Source organism: Triturus cristatus, chromosome 1_2, assembly GCF_964204655.1.
Source record: "Triturus cristatus chromosome 1_2, aTriCri1.1, whole genome shotgun sequence".
NCBI lineage: Eukaryota > Metazoa > Chordata > Amphibia > Caudata > Salamandridae > Triturus > Triturus cristatus.
The window spans coordinates 839,451,411-839,469,030 of record NC_140580.1 but is presented as its reverse complement, the minus strand read 5'-3'; the positions used below and the strand labels follow the sequence as shown (position 1 = coordinate 839,469,030).

The window sequence follows — 17,620 nt, the reverse complement described above, 5'->3', positions numbered from 1 at the left end:
ATTCATCTCTCCTCCGACTGTGGCCTCGGAGGAAGGTGCAGCCTTTTCTGTGGTGCTGCGCAAGGCGGCCGAAGCCCTGGGGCTCGAGTTGCCTGCTGTAGCTGTGAGGACTAACGTCCTCATCGAGGTCCTTCAACCGAAAGCAAGCTCCACTGAGCCTCTGCTGCAGTTTAATGAGGCCCTCATTGACGTTCTCCAGGGCACTTGGTCCAAGCCCTCCACAGTCCCTCCTGTGGACAAGAACGTTGCCCGGCGCCACCGCCCTGCTCCGAGCGACCCCACATTCCTCTCCCACCACTCCACCCCCGAGAGCCTGGTTGTGCCCGGAGGAGCCCCGGGAGCGACTCACCCAAGCACTTGCTAACGGGTGAGATGCAGCGCGGCACGCCATTAGATGTGGACTAGACACCACGGACTCGCTGGGTCGGGCAATTTCCACCACGGTGGCGCTTCGGCGTCACGCCTGGCTGAGGTCCACGTCGTTTTCAGGGGATGTCCAAAGCTCCCTCATGGACATGCCCTTCGATGGCACTCACCTTTTTGGCGAGAAGGCGGATAGTGCGCTGGCCCGGTTCAAGGACTCCCGGGCCACGGCCAAGTCCTTGGGTCTTTTGGCCCCGCGGCCGCAAACTTCCGCCTTTCGCCCCTTTCGTGGCCAAGGAAGGGGCGCCTCCTCACGTCCGCCCAGCCACCGGCCGCAGAACCAACCTGCACGCGGTCGCGGACGTGGTTTCCGCCGAGGCGGTTCTGGAGGACAGCGTGCCGGTCAGTCCACATCCACCCCGGCAGCATCCGCCTCAAAGCCCTCCTAGTCCGAGCTTTCAGGCCCATTCAACGCCAGTGGGGGGCAGAGTTCGCCATCACCTGCTCCACTGGCGCTCCATCACTTCGGACAGGTGGGTGCTGCAAATCGTCCGAAGGGGCTACTCCCTCCCCTTCGAGACGACCCCTCCAGCCATGCCACCGCAGAACCACCGTATGTCGGGGGATCATTTGCATCTTCTCCGGGAGGAGGTTTCGGCCCTCTTGGCCAAAGAGGCCGTCGAGCGCGTTCCTGGTCCAGAAGTAGGTCGTGGTTGCTATTCCCACTACTTTCTGGTTCCCAAGAAGGGCAAAGGGGGCCTACGCCCGATCTTGGATCTCAGAAGCGTGAACGCCTTCCTCCGGAAGGAACGGTTCAAGATGCTCACTTTGGCTCAGGTTCTTGCTGCCCTAGACCTTGGAGACTGGATGGTAGCGTTGGACTTGCAGGACGCTTATTTCCACATCCCCGTCCTGCCGGCCCACCGGCGTTACCTGCGGTTCCCGGTGGGTCAGGAGCACTTTCAGTTCACCGTGCTCCCCTTCGGCCTCACCAGTGCCCCTCGGGTGTTCACGAAAGTGATGGCGGTGGTCGCAGCTCATCTGCTCAGATCAGGGGTCCCAGTCTTCCCCTATCTCGACGACTGGCTGTTGAAGGCAGGCTCCCCCCAGCAAGTCGTCTCCCACCTCCAGACTACGGCAGACCTCCTGCATTCGCTGGGGTTCTCCATCAATGTGCTGAAGTCGCACCTGAGTCCCTCCCAAAAGCCCCTTTTCATAGGGGCGGTTCTCGATTCGGCGCAGTTCCGGGTCTATCCGCCGGAACAGCGGGTCCTGGACATTCGAGCCCTGATTCCCATCTTCCGGCCTCTGTCCTGGATTTCGGTCAGGTTGGTGCTGCGGCTTCTGGGGCTGATGGCCTCCTGCATCCTGTTAGTACCTCACGCCAGATGGCGGATGCGGACTCTGCAGTGGGACCTGAAGTTTCAGTGGGCCCAGCATCAAGGCAACCTGTCCGACCACGTCTTGATCTCGGAGGGCACTGCGAAACAGCTGCAGTGGTGGCTCACGAATCGCGATTGGGTCAGCGGCAGATCCCTCTCCCTTCCCCAACTGGAGCACGTGGTAGTGACGGATGCGTCCCTCCTGGGATGGGGGGGGACATATGGGAGAGGCGGAGATCGGAGGACTCTGGTCTCCGGCGGAGACTCGGCTCCATATCAATCTTTTGGAGCTGAGGGCGATCCGACTTGCACTGAAAGCCTTCCTTCCCTCTGTCCGGGGAAGTGTCGTGCAGGTGTTCACGGACAACACCACTGCCATGTGGAATTGCAACAAACAGGGCGGGGTGGGGTTGTGGACCCTTTGTCAGGAGGCCCTGCGCCTCTGGACATGGCTGGCACACCAGGGCATCACCTAGTGGTTCAACATCTGGCGGGCTCTCTGAACGCCAGAGCGGACGAACTCAGCCGCCGGTGCATGATGGATCACGAATGGCGTCTGAACTCGGACGTGGCGCAAGGTCTCTTTCTGCAGTAGGGAGAGCCTTGGTTAGATCTATTCGCCACCGAAGAGAACGCGCAATGTCAGCAGTTCTGCGCGTTGGAGTTTCCAAGGCGGCACTCGCTCGGAGACGCTTTTCGTCGCGAGTGGAGTTGCAGTCTGTTGTACGCCTTTCCGCCTTTACCACTTCTGCCCAGAGTGCTGAAGAAGATCAGGCACGACCGGGCCCAAGTCATCTTGATGGCTCCGGATTGTGCACGAAGGTACTGGTGTCCCGAGCTACTCAGTATGTCCATCAATCCCCCGATACGACTGCCTCTTCAGGAGGATCTTCTGTTGCAGCAGCAGGGGACGGTCCTCCACCTGAACCTGTCCAGCCTCCACCTACATGTGTGGAGATTGAGCGGCGGCAGTTGATGCCATTTGACTTGCCTCCTGAAGTCTGTGATGTCATTCTGGCAGCCAGGCGTCCCTCCACAAAGACTGTATACGCCTGCCGGTGGAACAAATGTGTGACAAGGTGCACAGCAAAGGCTGTGGATCCCCTTTCTGCCCCTCTTTCTGAGGTTCTCCTCTTTCTTCTTTCTTTGGCCCAGCAGGGCTCTGCTCTGGGCACCTTGAAAGGTTATCTTGCTGCTATCTCCGCCTTCCTTCGGCTTCCTGATCAGCCTTCTCTTTTCAAGTCCCCTGTTGTTTCACGCTTTCTCAAGGGCATTACTCATATGTACCCTCCTGTTCCTTTTGTAATGCCTCAGTGGGACTTGAACCTTGTTCTCACTTTTTCTGATGTGCGCTACCCTTTGAGCCCCTTCATAACTGTCCCATCCGTCTTTTGACTTTGAAAACTGCTTTCTTGGTTGCAATCACCTCCGCTAGGCGGGTGGGTGAGCTCCAGGCTTTGTCATCCAAGCCTCCCTTCCTTTCAGTTCATCCGGACAAAGTTGTCCTCCGGACACGTCCTTCTTTCCTGCCTAAAGTTGTGACTCCCTTTCACATCGGGCAATCTGTCACGCTGCCCACCTTCTCTCCGCCTCCGCATCCTTCAAAAGATGAAGAGAGGCTCCACCGTCTGGACCCAAAACGTGCGCTATCCTTTTATTTGGACCACACAAGACAGTTCTGGGTGGACGACCAACTTTTTGTTGGATACGTAGGGGCTAGGAAGGGTAAAGCTGTACACAAGCAGACCATCTCTCGGTGGGTCGTGTTGTGTATTAAGACCTGCTATTCTTTGGCGAAAAAGGTTCCTCCTGTTGGGCTACGCGCCCATTCTACTCGGGCCACAGCGGCCACGACTGCACTGGGACGGGGAGTCCCCTTGCAAGACATCTGTCAGGCGGCAACGTGGGTTTCGCTGCACACGTTTGCGAGACGTTACTGCCTGGACAGCCAAGTCCGGAGGGATGGCCACTTTGGCCGTTCTGTTCTCCAGGACTTTCTGGTGTGATCTTGGTTCACAGACCCACCACCGGGGTTGGTATTGCTGGGGTATCTATTCTAAGGTGAGGAATCTAACGTGTTTCTTTCAGATGAACAAGTTACATACCTTCGGTAACGATGTATCTGTAAGAAACATTAGTTAGTTAGATTCCTCACCGCCCCACCCAGCCTCCCCGTTCTGCGAACCGACATCTAGGGTTAAGGTTCTCCCTTTCAGGGCCCTAGATTTTTTGGCACCAGTGTCGGTCTCTTGCATGGCTCAGCGTCCCTGGCGCGGAAAGCTATGTACAAGAACTGACGTCAGCGCGCGAGGGCAGCGTCTAAGTACTCCGACGTCATTCCGGCACACGACGCCAACGACGGACGCGGAGCCGCAGACGACGCCTACCGTCGCGCAAGGGGTATTACTACAAAAATCTTTCCGGATCCAGCCTGACGCCTGGGGATATTCTAAGGTGAGGAATCTAACTAACTAATGTTTCTTACAGATACATCGTTACCGAAGGTAAGTAACTTGTTCTTTAATGATGTTAACAATATCTTTAAAAAGTAAACATAAATAAATGTAATACATTTATAAATGATTCTTTTCAAATATTATACAAACACATTCTATATAAAAAACATTTAACCACTTTGTTTTCTCTTCACAAATTGAAATTGTAATTCAAGGTGTGTACGTAACTAAATAGGTGATTACAGGTCAGCATGTGTATTGGACGAAGGTTTCTACCAGTGTTTGTGTTATGCCCTGGGACATTACATGAGTACTTACTCACTGACTGAATGATTAGTCTTGCAAGGAGAATGCCTGGGTGAAGGTATAAGTGGTTGTGTTTTGGCGCAGTGAATGAATTAAGACATGGTGCTGAATGAGTCACTGGAAGAGTGTAAGGGGAGTGACAGAGTGTTTATTGGAGTGCATAGATACTGACTGGGGAATTGAAGGTGTGAAAGACAAGTGTGTAGGTGGTTACAGGACTGCATGCATAGTGGATAGACGTTTGAAGCAGTCCATGTGCTAAGGCCTGGTTCACTGCATGAGTACCTGGGTACTGACTGAATCATTACAGTACTGCAAGGAGAGTGCCTGGATGATTCTTTTAAGGGTTTGGTTTTTGGCGCAGTGAATAGATTAGTACATGGTGCTGAATGGGTCAGTGAAGGAGTGCAAGTGGAGTAACAGGGTGTTTGCTGGAGTGTATAGATACTGACTGGGGAATTGAAGGTGTGAAAGACAAGTGTGTAGGTGGTTAGAGGACTGCATGCATAGTGGATAAGCGTTTGAATCAATCATGTGCTAAGGCCTGGCTCACCTCATGAGTACTTGGGTACTGACTGAATGATTGGAGTTTTTTTAACCAGTTATGTGTATGCAAAGACATGAAGTACCCAAAACCTTCTCTCAGAATGGTTCCTAAATGCATACAGACTCTGTGTGATTCTAGACAACAAAAACTATCCCTTGCATATTACCAAAACACATTTTCTTGTCTGGAATGGGTAAACGGAGTACACACACTCCACATATTTTACTACTGCACATTATTGTAGAACCCGGACTCATTTTACAAATACATAAGCAATGACTGGTTTCTAATTCTACCAAAGTGTGAGAACAGGATAGGTTTTTAAGCAGATATGTGTCTGCAAACATATGAAATACTGAAATCCTTCTCTCAGAACAGTTCCTAAAATCACACAGACTCACAGTGTGATTCTAGAAAACAAACAGTATCCCTTGGATTTTACCAAAACACATTTACTATTCTTGAAGAGGTATGTGACTGCACACATTCCACATATTTTCCTACTGCACATTAGTGTATAAGCCTGACTCCTTTTGCAAACACAAACAATAAATGGTTTCTATTTCTACCAAAACGTAAGAACAGGATACGTTTTTAAGCAGTTATGTGTCTGCAAACAAATGAAATATCCAGATGCTTCTCTCAGAATGATTCACAAATGCAGATAGACTCATAGTGTGATTCTAGACAAATAACACTATCCCTTGCTTTTTACCAAAACACAGTTACTAGTCTGGAAGGGGTAAAGTGACTGCACACATTCTACGTATTTAAATAAGTCACACTACTGTGAAAGCCTGACTCCTTTTCTGAATTCATAAGCAGTGACTGGCTTCTAATGCTACTAAAACTTGAAAACATGACAGATTTTAAAACATTTATCTCTCAGCAAATACCCTATGTATCCAAATGCTTCTCTCACAATGGTTGCCCAAATACACACAGACTCACAGTGTGATTCTAGACAAGCAACACTATCCCTTGCATTTTCCCAAAACACATTTACTAGTCTACAAGAGGTAATGTGACTGCACACTTTGCACATATTTTACTACTGCACATTAGTGTAGAAGCCTCACTCATTTTGCAAATACATAAGCAATGACAGGTTTCTAATTCTACCAAAACATGAAAACAGGATAAGTTTTTAAGCAGTTATGTGTCTGCAAACACATGAACTACCCACATTTTTCTGTCACAATGGTTCCCAAATGCACACAGACTCACCATGTGATTCTAGTCAAGAGAAACTACTCCCTGGACTTTTAGCAGGAGAAATACATTACTCTTATTAAAAACAAAATGCACCACATACATCCCCTCACAAATTAATAACTCACATTTCAAATTGTTGTGTAGATTAAAAAATGTCAGTCACACACCAGATTTTCTTATGCAGAAACTCTGTATTGTACTGCTTTCAGGAAAACCAAAGAATGGCAAAGTTTCCCTCTCATTCAGCACACATACACATGTAAATATCAAATCACATTGCTTCCCACATTAATTCAAAAGCAAACACACATTTCTATTGGTTACACATTTCAACCCTTTCCAATTGACATAAGTTTGAACCCTACACCCAATGTGCCTTCTGCCTGTTACCATAGTAACAGTTCATGGAACACTCAACTGAGCACACAGGTCACAAGTTCAGCACACAGTGTTCCTAATCAAAACAGCAAGTGGGCTTGACTTTTCACTATACCAGCTTATCCTATATGATGTTCTTTTCAAACAGTTTTTGTTAACCCCTTCCCCGCTCATGACGGAACCGTTCCGTCATGAGCCACGGTTGCCGTGTGCTCATGACGGAACGGTTCCGTCATGACAATCCTGTTGGCGGCCGCTCCGCCTGCGCGGCGCTGTTTCCCCGCCTGTGCGAGGGGACAACGCAAATGGGCGGAGTCATGACGGAACCGTTCCGTCATGAGCACAGCTCAACTGTGGCTCATGACGGAGCGGCTCCGTCATGAGCACAGGCCCACCGCGCTGCCCCCCCCCCCCCCAGCGCTGCAGCGGAATGTCCGCAGCAGCGAAGGGGTTAACCAATAAGAAACATGCTTTTAAAAAAGAGAAACATGCACCCTAGTTTTCAGACTAGAATGTTCTCAAACCACAAATCTTTTCAGTTTTTTTTTTTCAAAACTGTATCTTATCCACCATTTTCGAAAAATCTTAGTTTTCAAACTGCCATTTCATTTACAGAGACCATCTGAGTGCATCCAGACCTCCTTTCAAGATGCTTAGAGTGTGGGACACAGCTATATTTTCTGAAGCCAAAGGTATGCAGAAAACAAAGGCATTGACAAAGACCTAGCTTTGCCAAATGTAGACATTAAATGGATTGGACAGAGAGGGTTAAAGGGGCACCAATTGATGCCATTGGTTAAATCCTTTTTACATCTCCAACACCCTGACCTCATAATTGTGCACTGTGGTGGCAAGGACCTAGGCACTTTGACTGGGGTAGGTCTGGAAATGCTTATCAAGGGCACCTTTGCAGAATTGATGTCACTTTTCCACCAAACTTTCTGCAAAGGCAGACATGGAACTGGTCCAATCAAATTTGTCCACAGATTGAGAAAGCTAGGAAACATGTCAATAAATCTGTTTCTGCTTATCTCAGAGATTATAGGATGGGGTCCATTTACAACAACAATCTCCGTTTTAATATGCAAGGCATCTATAGGAGAGATGGTGAACATTTTACTGATGAGGGTAACAGAGTCTTCCTCAACAACTTTAGACTCTGTATAGGTACTTACCTATAAGTACCAAAATCTCTCAATAAACACAACAGCTCTTTTCAGAGCCACTCAAGATCGAAACACATAAGCATGTTTATCTAAAAAAATATTTCATTTTTTTTGCTTGGAGTCGCGCACCCGACGCGTTGGGAATCGTGCACCCTACGCGAGAGGAATCGTGCACCCAACGCGTACACACCAGGGGCTGCAAGTGGAATCGTGCACACCAGGGGGCCGCGCTGGATGCACAACTCCTAATTTTTTTTAAAAATACCACCTATTACTAATTTCTATTCTCCCCGGGGACCCCATCCCCCAGGACCTATTTACAACGTTGGAGACCGTGGGGGGGGCCCAATGCCCCTACGGTCTCAGCCGGCTCCCCGCGTCCTTCGGGAGCCGGCATTGCTTTTCCACACGGGGAGCTGCTAACATGCAGTTCCCCGTGTGGAAAAGCAATATGGTTTGCATTTTGAAAGAGAGAGCCCCTCCCACAATATTAAAAGCCCTGGGGGTGGTGGACCCCGGGGCTTGGGGGGCCTTTGGGCCCCCCCACCCACTTATTTTGTAGCCCCGGGGGGTGGTGGTCCCCGGGGCTGGGGGGGCCCCCCATCAAATTTTACGGCTTTTGCCCCCGGGATTTGGCCCCCCCGGGGGCTAATTATTAAAGAAGCGCGTTTTTTTTTTCACTGCAGGATCCGCACACCCAGCGCACATTTTGCAGTTTTTTCAAAACATTTGGGCCCTGGGGGTCCTTGTGGGACCCCCTAAGCAGAGCTAGAGGGTCGGTATTTCTACCCTGCCCCCTTTATACGTTTTGCACACTTCATCCACTGATTTCTTAAGCGTCGCCTCTACCGAGGCACAAAAAGGCTGCCAACACTTCCTGGTTTGGAGTGTTTACAGTCAGGTGACAGCCAATTAGCATGCAGCTCGTGATCGGGAGGGTGCGTGCTGGGTGCGCATAGGGTGTGCGGATCCTCCTAGGCCATAGATATATATGTGATTTTGATTTTCTCAGCAACTACTGAACGGATTTACACCATTTAACCAAAAGGCACGAGTGTGAACCAAGGTCTACCTTTCTGCCAAATTTGGTGTAATTCCGTTGAGCAGTTTGGGCTGTAGCTGCGACTAACTGTCCCTATGGAAAGTTGCATGGGGAAAACACGTTTTGGGACCCCCCTCTTTTCTCGGCCCCCGCTTGACGAATTCCCCCGAGATTTTCAGGATAGGATAGGAGCGGACCGGAGCGGGCCATGAGTTTCGAAAATTTCACGAAGATTCCTCTACCAGCGCCAAAGTTATTCTAAATAGAATGTTGCATCCCACCACCGCACGCAACAAATCCCCCTCAGATGCTTCAGCAAAATCACCACACACCAGCTCCACTTATCGCTGAGCCAGAACCCGCCAGCCGACACCAACGACGCAGCCCACAACATCGCACAGTGGATCACCAACTGCGCCGACGACCTCGCACCACTGAAGAATCCCCCAGGCATGACCGGCAACAGGAAAACTTCATGGTTCACCGACGCCCTCAAAGAATCAAAGAAATCCTGCCGAACCCTCGAAAAAACCTGGCGCCACGACCGAACTACAGAAAACATGACAGCCCTCAAGATCGCCACCCGCGAACACCACCAGCTGATCCGTACCACCAAAAGGACATCATTTAAAGAGCGACTAGACAACAACACCCACAACAGCAAGGAACTCTTCAACATCGTCCAAGAGCTCTCCAACCCCAGCACCAGCAACAACAACATCACACCGTCACAAGAACTCTGCAACTCCCTCGCCACGTTCTTCCACCGGAAGATCGCAGATATACAAGACCGCTTCGGACCCCAGACTCCGCCTCCAGTCACCGAACCAGCAACCCCCACCACCACCCTCAGCGCCTGGACCCCCATCAGCACTGAAGACACCACCAACGTCATGAACTCCATCCACTCCGGCTCCCCCTCGGACCCATGACCCCATCACATCTTCAACAAAGCGGACACCATCATCGCACCCCATCTCCGAAACGTCATAAACATCTCGCTCGCGTCAGCCGCCTTCCCCGAGAGCTGGAAGCACGAAGAACTCAACGCCCTTCTGAAGAAACCCACAGCGGACCCCAAAGACCTCAAGAACTTCCGCCCCATCTCTCTTCTCCCCTTCCCGGCCAAAGTCATCGAGAAGACCGTCAATAGCTTTCCTCGAGGCAAGCAACTCACTCGACCCATCCCAGTCCGGATTCCGAGCCAACCACAGCACCGAGACTGCCCTCATCGCAGCCACCGACGACATCAGGACCCTGATGGACAACGGAGAAACAACCGCCCTCATCCTCCTGGACCTCTCGGCAGCCTTTGATACCGTATGCCATTGCACCCTAATAACCCGCCTCTTCAACACTGGGATCCAAGGAAAGGCCCTGGACTTGATCACCTCGTTCCTCTCCGACAGAACCCAGAGAGTCCGCCTCCCTCCCTTCCGCTCAGAAGCCACCAAGATCATCTGCGGCGTACCCCAAGGCTCATCGCTCAGCCCTACCCTCTTCAATATCTACATGAGCCCCCTCGCCGCCATCGCACGCAAACACAACATCAACATCATCTCCCACGCCAACGACACCCAGCTGATACTCTCCCTCACCAATGACCCAGCCACCGCCAAATCCAACCTACAGGAAGGAATGAAAGACGTCGCAGAATGGATGAAGCTCAGCCGCCTGAAGCTGAAGCTGAAACTCAGACAAGACGGAGGTCCTCATCCTCGGACAATCCCCAGCCGCCTGGGATGACTCCTGGTGGCCCTCAGCACTGGGCTCCGCATCGACACCCTCGGACCACGCACGCAACCTGGGATTCATCCTGGACACCTCCCTCACGATGACCAAGCAAGTCAACGCTGTCTCGTCATCATGTTTCAACACTCTGCGCATGCTCCGAAAGATCTTCCGGTGGATCCCCACTGAAACCAGAAAGACGGTCAAACAGGCCCTCGTCACCAGCCGACTGGACTACAGAAACGCCCTATACGCAGGAACCACCGCCAAACTTCAGAAACAACTAAAACGCATACAGAACGCCTCCGCACGACTCATCCTCGACATCCCTCGCCACAGCCACATATCCCCCCACCTGACAAAACTGCACTGGCTCCCCGTCAACAAGAGGATCACATTCAGGCTCCTCTCCCACGCGCACAAAGTGCTCCACGACATAGGCCCCGAATACCTCAACAACCGCCTCTCGCTCTACCTTCGCACACGCCAGCTCCGCTCCGCCAGCCTCGCCCTCGCCACCGTTCCACGGATTCGCAGAACCACCGCCGGAGGAAGATCGTTCTCCTACCTGGCAGCCAAAACATGGAACTCCCTCCCCGCACACCTACGAACAACCCAGGACCATCTCACCTTCAGGAAACTCCTCAAGACCTGGCTTTTCGAGCAGTAGCAGCACCCCCTCCCCCCCAACCCCCCCACCCTTCAGCGCCTTAAGACCCTCACGGGTGAGTAGCGCGCACTCTATAAATGTTTTGATTGATTGATTGATTGCGGATATCCTATGGATAATAGGTCCTAACTATAACTACCTACTGGCGACCGCCAATAGGTAATGTGTGTGCGTGTGTGTGCGTGTTATATAGGTATAGGAATATCTATACTTGTGATTACATATTGCCTATGATACGCATATGCTTATGTTTGTGATGATGATATCACTAGTATTGTTATGGAGTTACTGCTCTCTATTCTGATTCAGGCATGTGAATCTATGATAGATACCCCAATACTGGAGAAGAACACAAGTTACTTGCCTGTAATCTGTGGTTCTCCAGTATTGGTATCTTTCACATGCAACCCACCCACCTGCCCTCAGAGGCTCTTCTCTGCTCTTTTCACTCTGGAGCACACATGTGCTAGAAAATCTGAGAGCCTGAGCCTCTGGGGAGAACATTCTGGGTGGTGCTGTCGCCTGATTGGCTGTAGTTTGGACCATATATAATGACTTGGACGAGTCATGAAAGTGGAGGATTTTTTCCTTTCGATTTCTGGCTACTTTACTTCCTGGTTCTACGTTACCCATGATATGGTTTCTATATGCATATATATTGCTATTTTTATGTACCGTGGGGCTCCCACTCTGACGACAGGGAATGATTCAGGCATGTGAATCTATTTAAGATACCCCAATACTGGAGAACCACAGATTACAGGTAAGTAACTTTTGTTCTTATACTACCACAGCCGATTTTATTTGTAGGGGTAAACATTGTTGTAGATATCTAAAGGCTTTTTCTTCCTAGGAAAGAGGAGATAGATTATTAAAACTGGCCTCAGGGTGGAGATTACAGTCAGAAAATACAAAGATTTTCTAGGGACAATGTCATCTTGTGTTCCTCTAATCCAGCAGTGTCCACTGAAAATGACACTCATGTAAGAACAACTAGATGGGGGCGTGGCCAAGCAGGCAAAGATGACGGACGTGCATTAGCAACACTCCTTATCATCCACCTTGCAATCATCACCTAATCTTAACTTGGGGTGCAGGATCAACACTGCACGATCAAGCGCCATTGCAGTCAAGCCCAAGTAACAAGACTCCCTGCTCATCACGACTCTGGTGGCCTGTAACCGGGCGGGGGGGGGCACTGCTCCCTCCAGGCATGCGCTGCGGCAGCAAAGTGGCAGCTTCTTGATTTTCCTCAGAGGCAGTCTAATCGGGCCTGGTTGTCCCTCAGTCAGACTGGGAGCCTGGTGCCTGTTGTGGGAGAGCGGCGCAGCGGAGAGCCTCCAACATCTGGTAGGAGCCTAGTGGGCTCGAGCGCTATCGGAGTAGCACCGGCCGCTCCGCCGCCATAGCAGTCTCATCGCCTGCTCTTCGCCCGGTCCGGCTTTTGGCACTCGCGCACAACCCCCATGGACAGTGACCACAGGTCTGTCTTGTGCAGCCGTACCCTACCTCCTGCCCAGGACTTTTGCACCCCATGCCAACACTCCTGGTCCAGCGCGGCAGCTCCCGATGCGCTAGTGTAGCAACTTATACGGGTGCTGCCCATGGGCAGGCCACAAAGGAGACTCCCAGATTCCAGGAGCCTTCCATCTTCTGCAATCACATCCCTTGGTTTCCGGTTCTAGTAGCTACACACATGGTGTCTGCATTCACCCTGGCTAGAGGATTGTTCTCAACAGGACCTAGCACCTTGGTGCGCCTCAGAGCGAGAGGGCCTATCCTTCTACTGCAGCCTCTCCACGACTTGCCCCGCAGCAGAGCCTTCGGGGGACTGTACCTGAGTTGGTGGACTATAGCTACACCATGGAAGGGCCCTGGTGTTGACTTACTCGGTAGAACAGAGGCATTGGGAGCCACACCTACATTGTTATTCAGGATTTGATTTGTCTGACACCGGGGATACCTATGTACTGAAGTCTTCCTTGCTTGCCAAGACAATAGTGAGGACACCCGGCCCCCCTAACCTCTCCAGCAGTACCTATTATGGACCTCCAATTTAACTGTGGGGACCCCCCTTTACTCCCTGGGCTGCCCTCGTTTGCCAGCCGCTGCCCTGTTTACCACCATTTCCTTGGCAGCTCTCAGGAGGCACATTGATGAACACCACTCCCCTTCTGGATGAGGCAAGGAAAAGCACTCCCATGTGCTGAACCCTCACCTGCCGCCGCTGACTACATCCTGAAGCAAGGGGGCTGCAGGGACTGAGGACCTCAATTACCATATCGGGGAACGGCGGAGCTAAGGTGCGGACTATGCAGACTTCTTTGTTCCGTGGGCCACTTTGGACATCTTTTGTGCCCAAGTCGGATTACTTTCACCCTATCGTAGTAATGCGCTGGTGCTGGCCCCGCCCTGGCACTCGCCCAGGCTGACAGCAACAGACTCACTGAGGACCGTTGCCCCTCTCTGCTTACTGGGAGAGCCCTTCAACACATCTCCATTGCTTTGGGATACCTATCCTGGGATTCCCAAATTCCTTCGCCGTTCTTGCGCTACTAGGCTGACTGATTGCCAATACACTAGGAGGCTGACACCCCCTGCTATAACGAACCATGTGACGCCTGAAATCCACTGCATCAACCTTGAAAACACTGCAACCAGACCCTCCCTCCACAGTTCCAGACATCCTCCAAAATGATCCACCTGATGCAGCCTTGCAACCACCACAGAGTTCTAGCATTCATCAAAACCTCTCGTAAATTCATAGGGACAGCCTTGGGGTCGCAGGTCAGAGAACTAACGTTCGACAGGGATGACCATCGAAAACTTGCGCATCGGATGGCCGAGGGGGAGAAAACTCTGGCTATAATTCTGCCTCAGACCACTGACGATGCACAAACCATTAATAATATGCAAGACCAAATCTGCATGTTTGAAGAACGCGCTGACGATGCAGCAGGCCTTTCCCGTCGGAGCATTGGCTTACCAGAAGGGGTGGAAGGGAAAGGACCTCTACAATTCCTGGACACTTTCTTCCGCTCCTTTGTCCCCGGCTTGAAAGTCTCATTGGAGCAGTCCCATCGCATCTAGACGTGGCGCACACCCCTTCTCTACCTGCTCTTTCTAAGATAGACAGCGGTCCTCACATTTCCCCCACAGATGGAGACTCTCACTCCTTCCAGGTCTCCGTCCAGCCCTCACCTGCTCTCCCACAGATGACGAATCAGACTTCGGAATCTATAATTTGATGCATTTGCCTTCTTTTGTTGAATGTCACTCTACATACGGCTATGTTGCACCATTATCACTACTATCGTCTGATTTTATTCCACAGCGCTCCCTGCCACGTGCATGGGGATGGGGCGGGGACACACCACCTGCATTCTGCTGTATCTGCACCGCTGGGCCCCACTACACTAACTTAATGTCCACAGGGTGGGCTGCTATGTCCACTCTTACTGTGCACTATGGTCGCCCCTTCTGAGTACGACTCATTCTTACTAAAACCCAGTTTGGGCATTCCGCCTGTTGTGGGACGCTCTCTCTGTTCACAGTTGCATGTTTGCCCTTTATCTATAACTGTCCCAGACTAAGCATCTTGGAGGCACAAAGCACTAATACAGCATTACGCCTACGGAGGTGTGGTGAAGGGGTCAGTGGCTCTATTGAAATACTGCTGTGTTTACATTATCTAAAGAGAGTTCCCCAGCCTGACGTTGGGGGGAATTATTCAAGCACATGAATCTATGAGAAATACCGATGCTGAAGAACTAGTTACAGGTAAGTAACTTGCTTACTTATAGCTGACCTTTACAATGTACCACTTGTCCATTTACATTGTCTTTTTCACAGCCAACTGAAGGAGCTTAACCCAACACCAGTTGGACTGACAAAAACAAGCACGCAACATATCTTGAATACTGCCTGAGCACAAGGTTCATCTATTTACGTTTACACTGCTCGTCCATGTCATGGCTATGAAAAGCTTAGCCAAAAGCAAGCCGCCTTCCCAAAACTTAAGAGAGCAAACTTTTTTCTTTGGTGGAAGGAGCCCAAAACAAGCACAGTTTGGTTGTGTTAGTTGCTATTTAAATTTTTTTTTAAGCCGGATTCTCCATTACCTTGTCCCAAAAAAAACAAGAGATTACTTTGCATTTCCAACATATAAGCCAAACAAATCCATCTTTCACCAAACATCCTGTACATTCTGAGGTCAAGCCATGGTTCATTCCATGCCAGGGTACTCTTGTGAGCCATCATCATACATGTGCACTGGATAATACTGAAACTGTTGTTCTGGAAAACTGTTGTTTTCATACACTCCGCATCATTCCACATAAGTCAGGTATACAGCGCAATCCATTTCCTGCGAGTGTTGGACGCTTGTGGTCAAATCAGAGTATGATGTGGTGATACACCTCCCCCTTTCATCAGAGCCTGTATTGCTGCATTTACATTGTGTGTGTCTGGCATCTTTGGGAAACCTGGCTTCCCACAATGGGCTCCAGCACAAAGTGAAGCGATTTGTAAAGACCACATTTTTATCTCTGTGAATCAGTCTTAAATGAGAAATTGGTCACATACATATCAGTGGCTGATCCCTTCTATAACAACTTCTATTTCCTGATTGATAATGCAACATACTGCCTTCATCCATGAAGGCAGCACTGTCATTTGCCAGGCACTCAGCAATGAGCAAGTTTAGAATCTCTTTAGCTAGTCCTGCACAATCTCACATAGTATGTGCAGGGCAGTTTAGGATTGTTAAAGACCTTTGGTTGTTTTTGCAGAGCCATAAGAAAGTTGGAGCGCTGTGGAGAGAAGCTGGCCTGAACTGGAAAGACTTCTTACCAGAAGGAGAAGATGAACAGAAATTCATCTGTGAGAAAGTGAGTCCTAGGCTTTCACACTGCTAAATCTACCTGTGCTAGAGGTTACTGTTTTGGTCAGGTGAAAACTGCACATCCGTATTTTGCAGACCTTTAAAAGCCATGTGTGCTGTGATACTGTTGTTTACTGTATAATGGGGATCTCTGAAAGAAATGTTGCCATTGGGATGCCCTTTTAAAGCTTTCATTATTAGGGGGTGGGTGATTCCTGAATTCTCTTTAATGATACTTTTGTTGTCTATGAAAGACTCTTTTCCTGTTATTGATGGTCTCTGAAAGACCTTCATGCTGTGGTTATGGGCTCTAAAAGTGTGATAACCTCCTTAGTCTGAATGTTGGTAAATGTCAGAGAATGAATCTTGCCTTTTCTGTTTAAAATGTATTTTGTTCTTTTGCAGAAGTTAGACTTCACTGTGTTGGCCTGCTGCACTTCCTCTGAAGCACTTTCAAAGAAAGAATTTTCTGCCGAAGAGCTGGACAAACGGTTAGCAAAACTTGTGATTGAAGAAAAAGCAAATGATGAGCAGATCTTCGACTGGGTGGAGGTATAGAAATTCTGTTCATCTTTTTATGAAGCCAGCTTGGGTATTTATTTGTTTGAGGAAAAGGTTAAAAATGTTCACGTACATTTTTATTTCTATGTTCCATTTCTTACTTTAAATGTCTTGACAGAATCACTGTGATGCCCTCGCTAACCTTCTCTATTTAAAGTGAACACCATAGGAGGTAATGCTTTTATTTTCTAGTGCTTGTTAATTTGGAGCTCTTCTTCATCAGACTTTCATACATTGGTATGCTTTAAATTATTCCTCTTTCTAAGACTAGGATCCTTGATAAAATTAACGCAGTAGTATTACAGACATACGTTTAATACAATAAAATGTGTAGCCTATAGATCTCGTCAGTTGCATTGGGCCATGCAGCCAATGAGATCGCAAGGCTTTAGCACCACTCCACTGAAGTCTTGTTGAGATTCTTACTGACATTGTGTAAAGGGATTCTTGAGGGTGATTTCTGTTCTTTCCAGTATTTATTGCTTCTTTAATAAACTGTCTAGAGAGTGGCCAGAGCAATACCATCTACTTTGAGATGAAATACCTTTGAAGTGTTTCTAGTTTTCAGCCCTTTGTGGGTATTTCATTTATCTCTGGGTTTCTGGACCATTTTATTGCTTCAGCCACTGGACTACCTTTTTTGTCAGCATAATTGAACATGCACTATAACACAATAAAAATTCTTCTATAATGTGTAAAGAATATGGCACGAAGAAAATATTGTTCATAGCAGGTGTGGCTGCAGATACACATTCTCTGCTTACTCTGGCCTTCTAGAGTTGAGCTGAGGCATTTTCAAGTTCTTCTTTGAAGGCGTCCTTAGAGTGTCAGCATTTGCTGTGACTCCTTCCTTAGTTGGCAATGTGCTTTGGCATCAACTCCATGTTAGATTGTTTTTTCCCACCATTGGCTTTGGACGCG

At 49.5% G+C, this 17,620-nt stretch overlaps 1 protein-coding gene across 19 annotated transcripts in view; it reads left to right on the top strand.

Moving 5' to 3' along the window:
• EIF4G3 (eukaryotic translation initiation factor 4 gamma 3) overlaps nt 1–17,620 on the top strand; it is a 1,568,346-nt gene that overhangs the window by 1,475,825 nt on the left and 74,901 nt on the right. For all 19 annotated transcript variants that reach the window (XM_085608969.1, XM_085608978.1, XM_085608977.1 and 16 more), the window contains 2 exons: nt 16,047–16,145; nt 16,544–16,690. In XM_085608969.1, the coding sequence (XP_085465095.1) occupies nt 16,047–16,145; nt 16,544–16,690 (246 nt within the window). The remainder of the gene's footprint in view (nt 1–16,046; nt 16,146–16,543; nt 16,691–17,620) is intronic.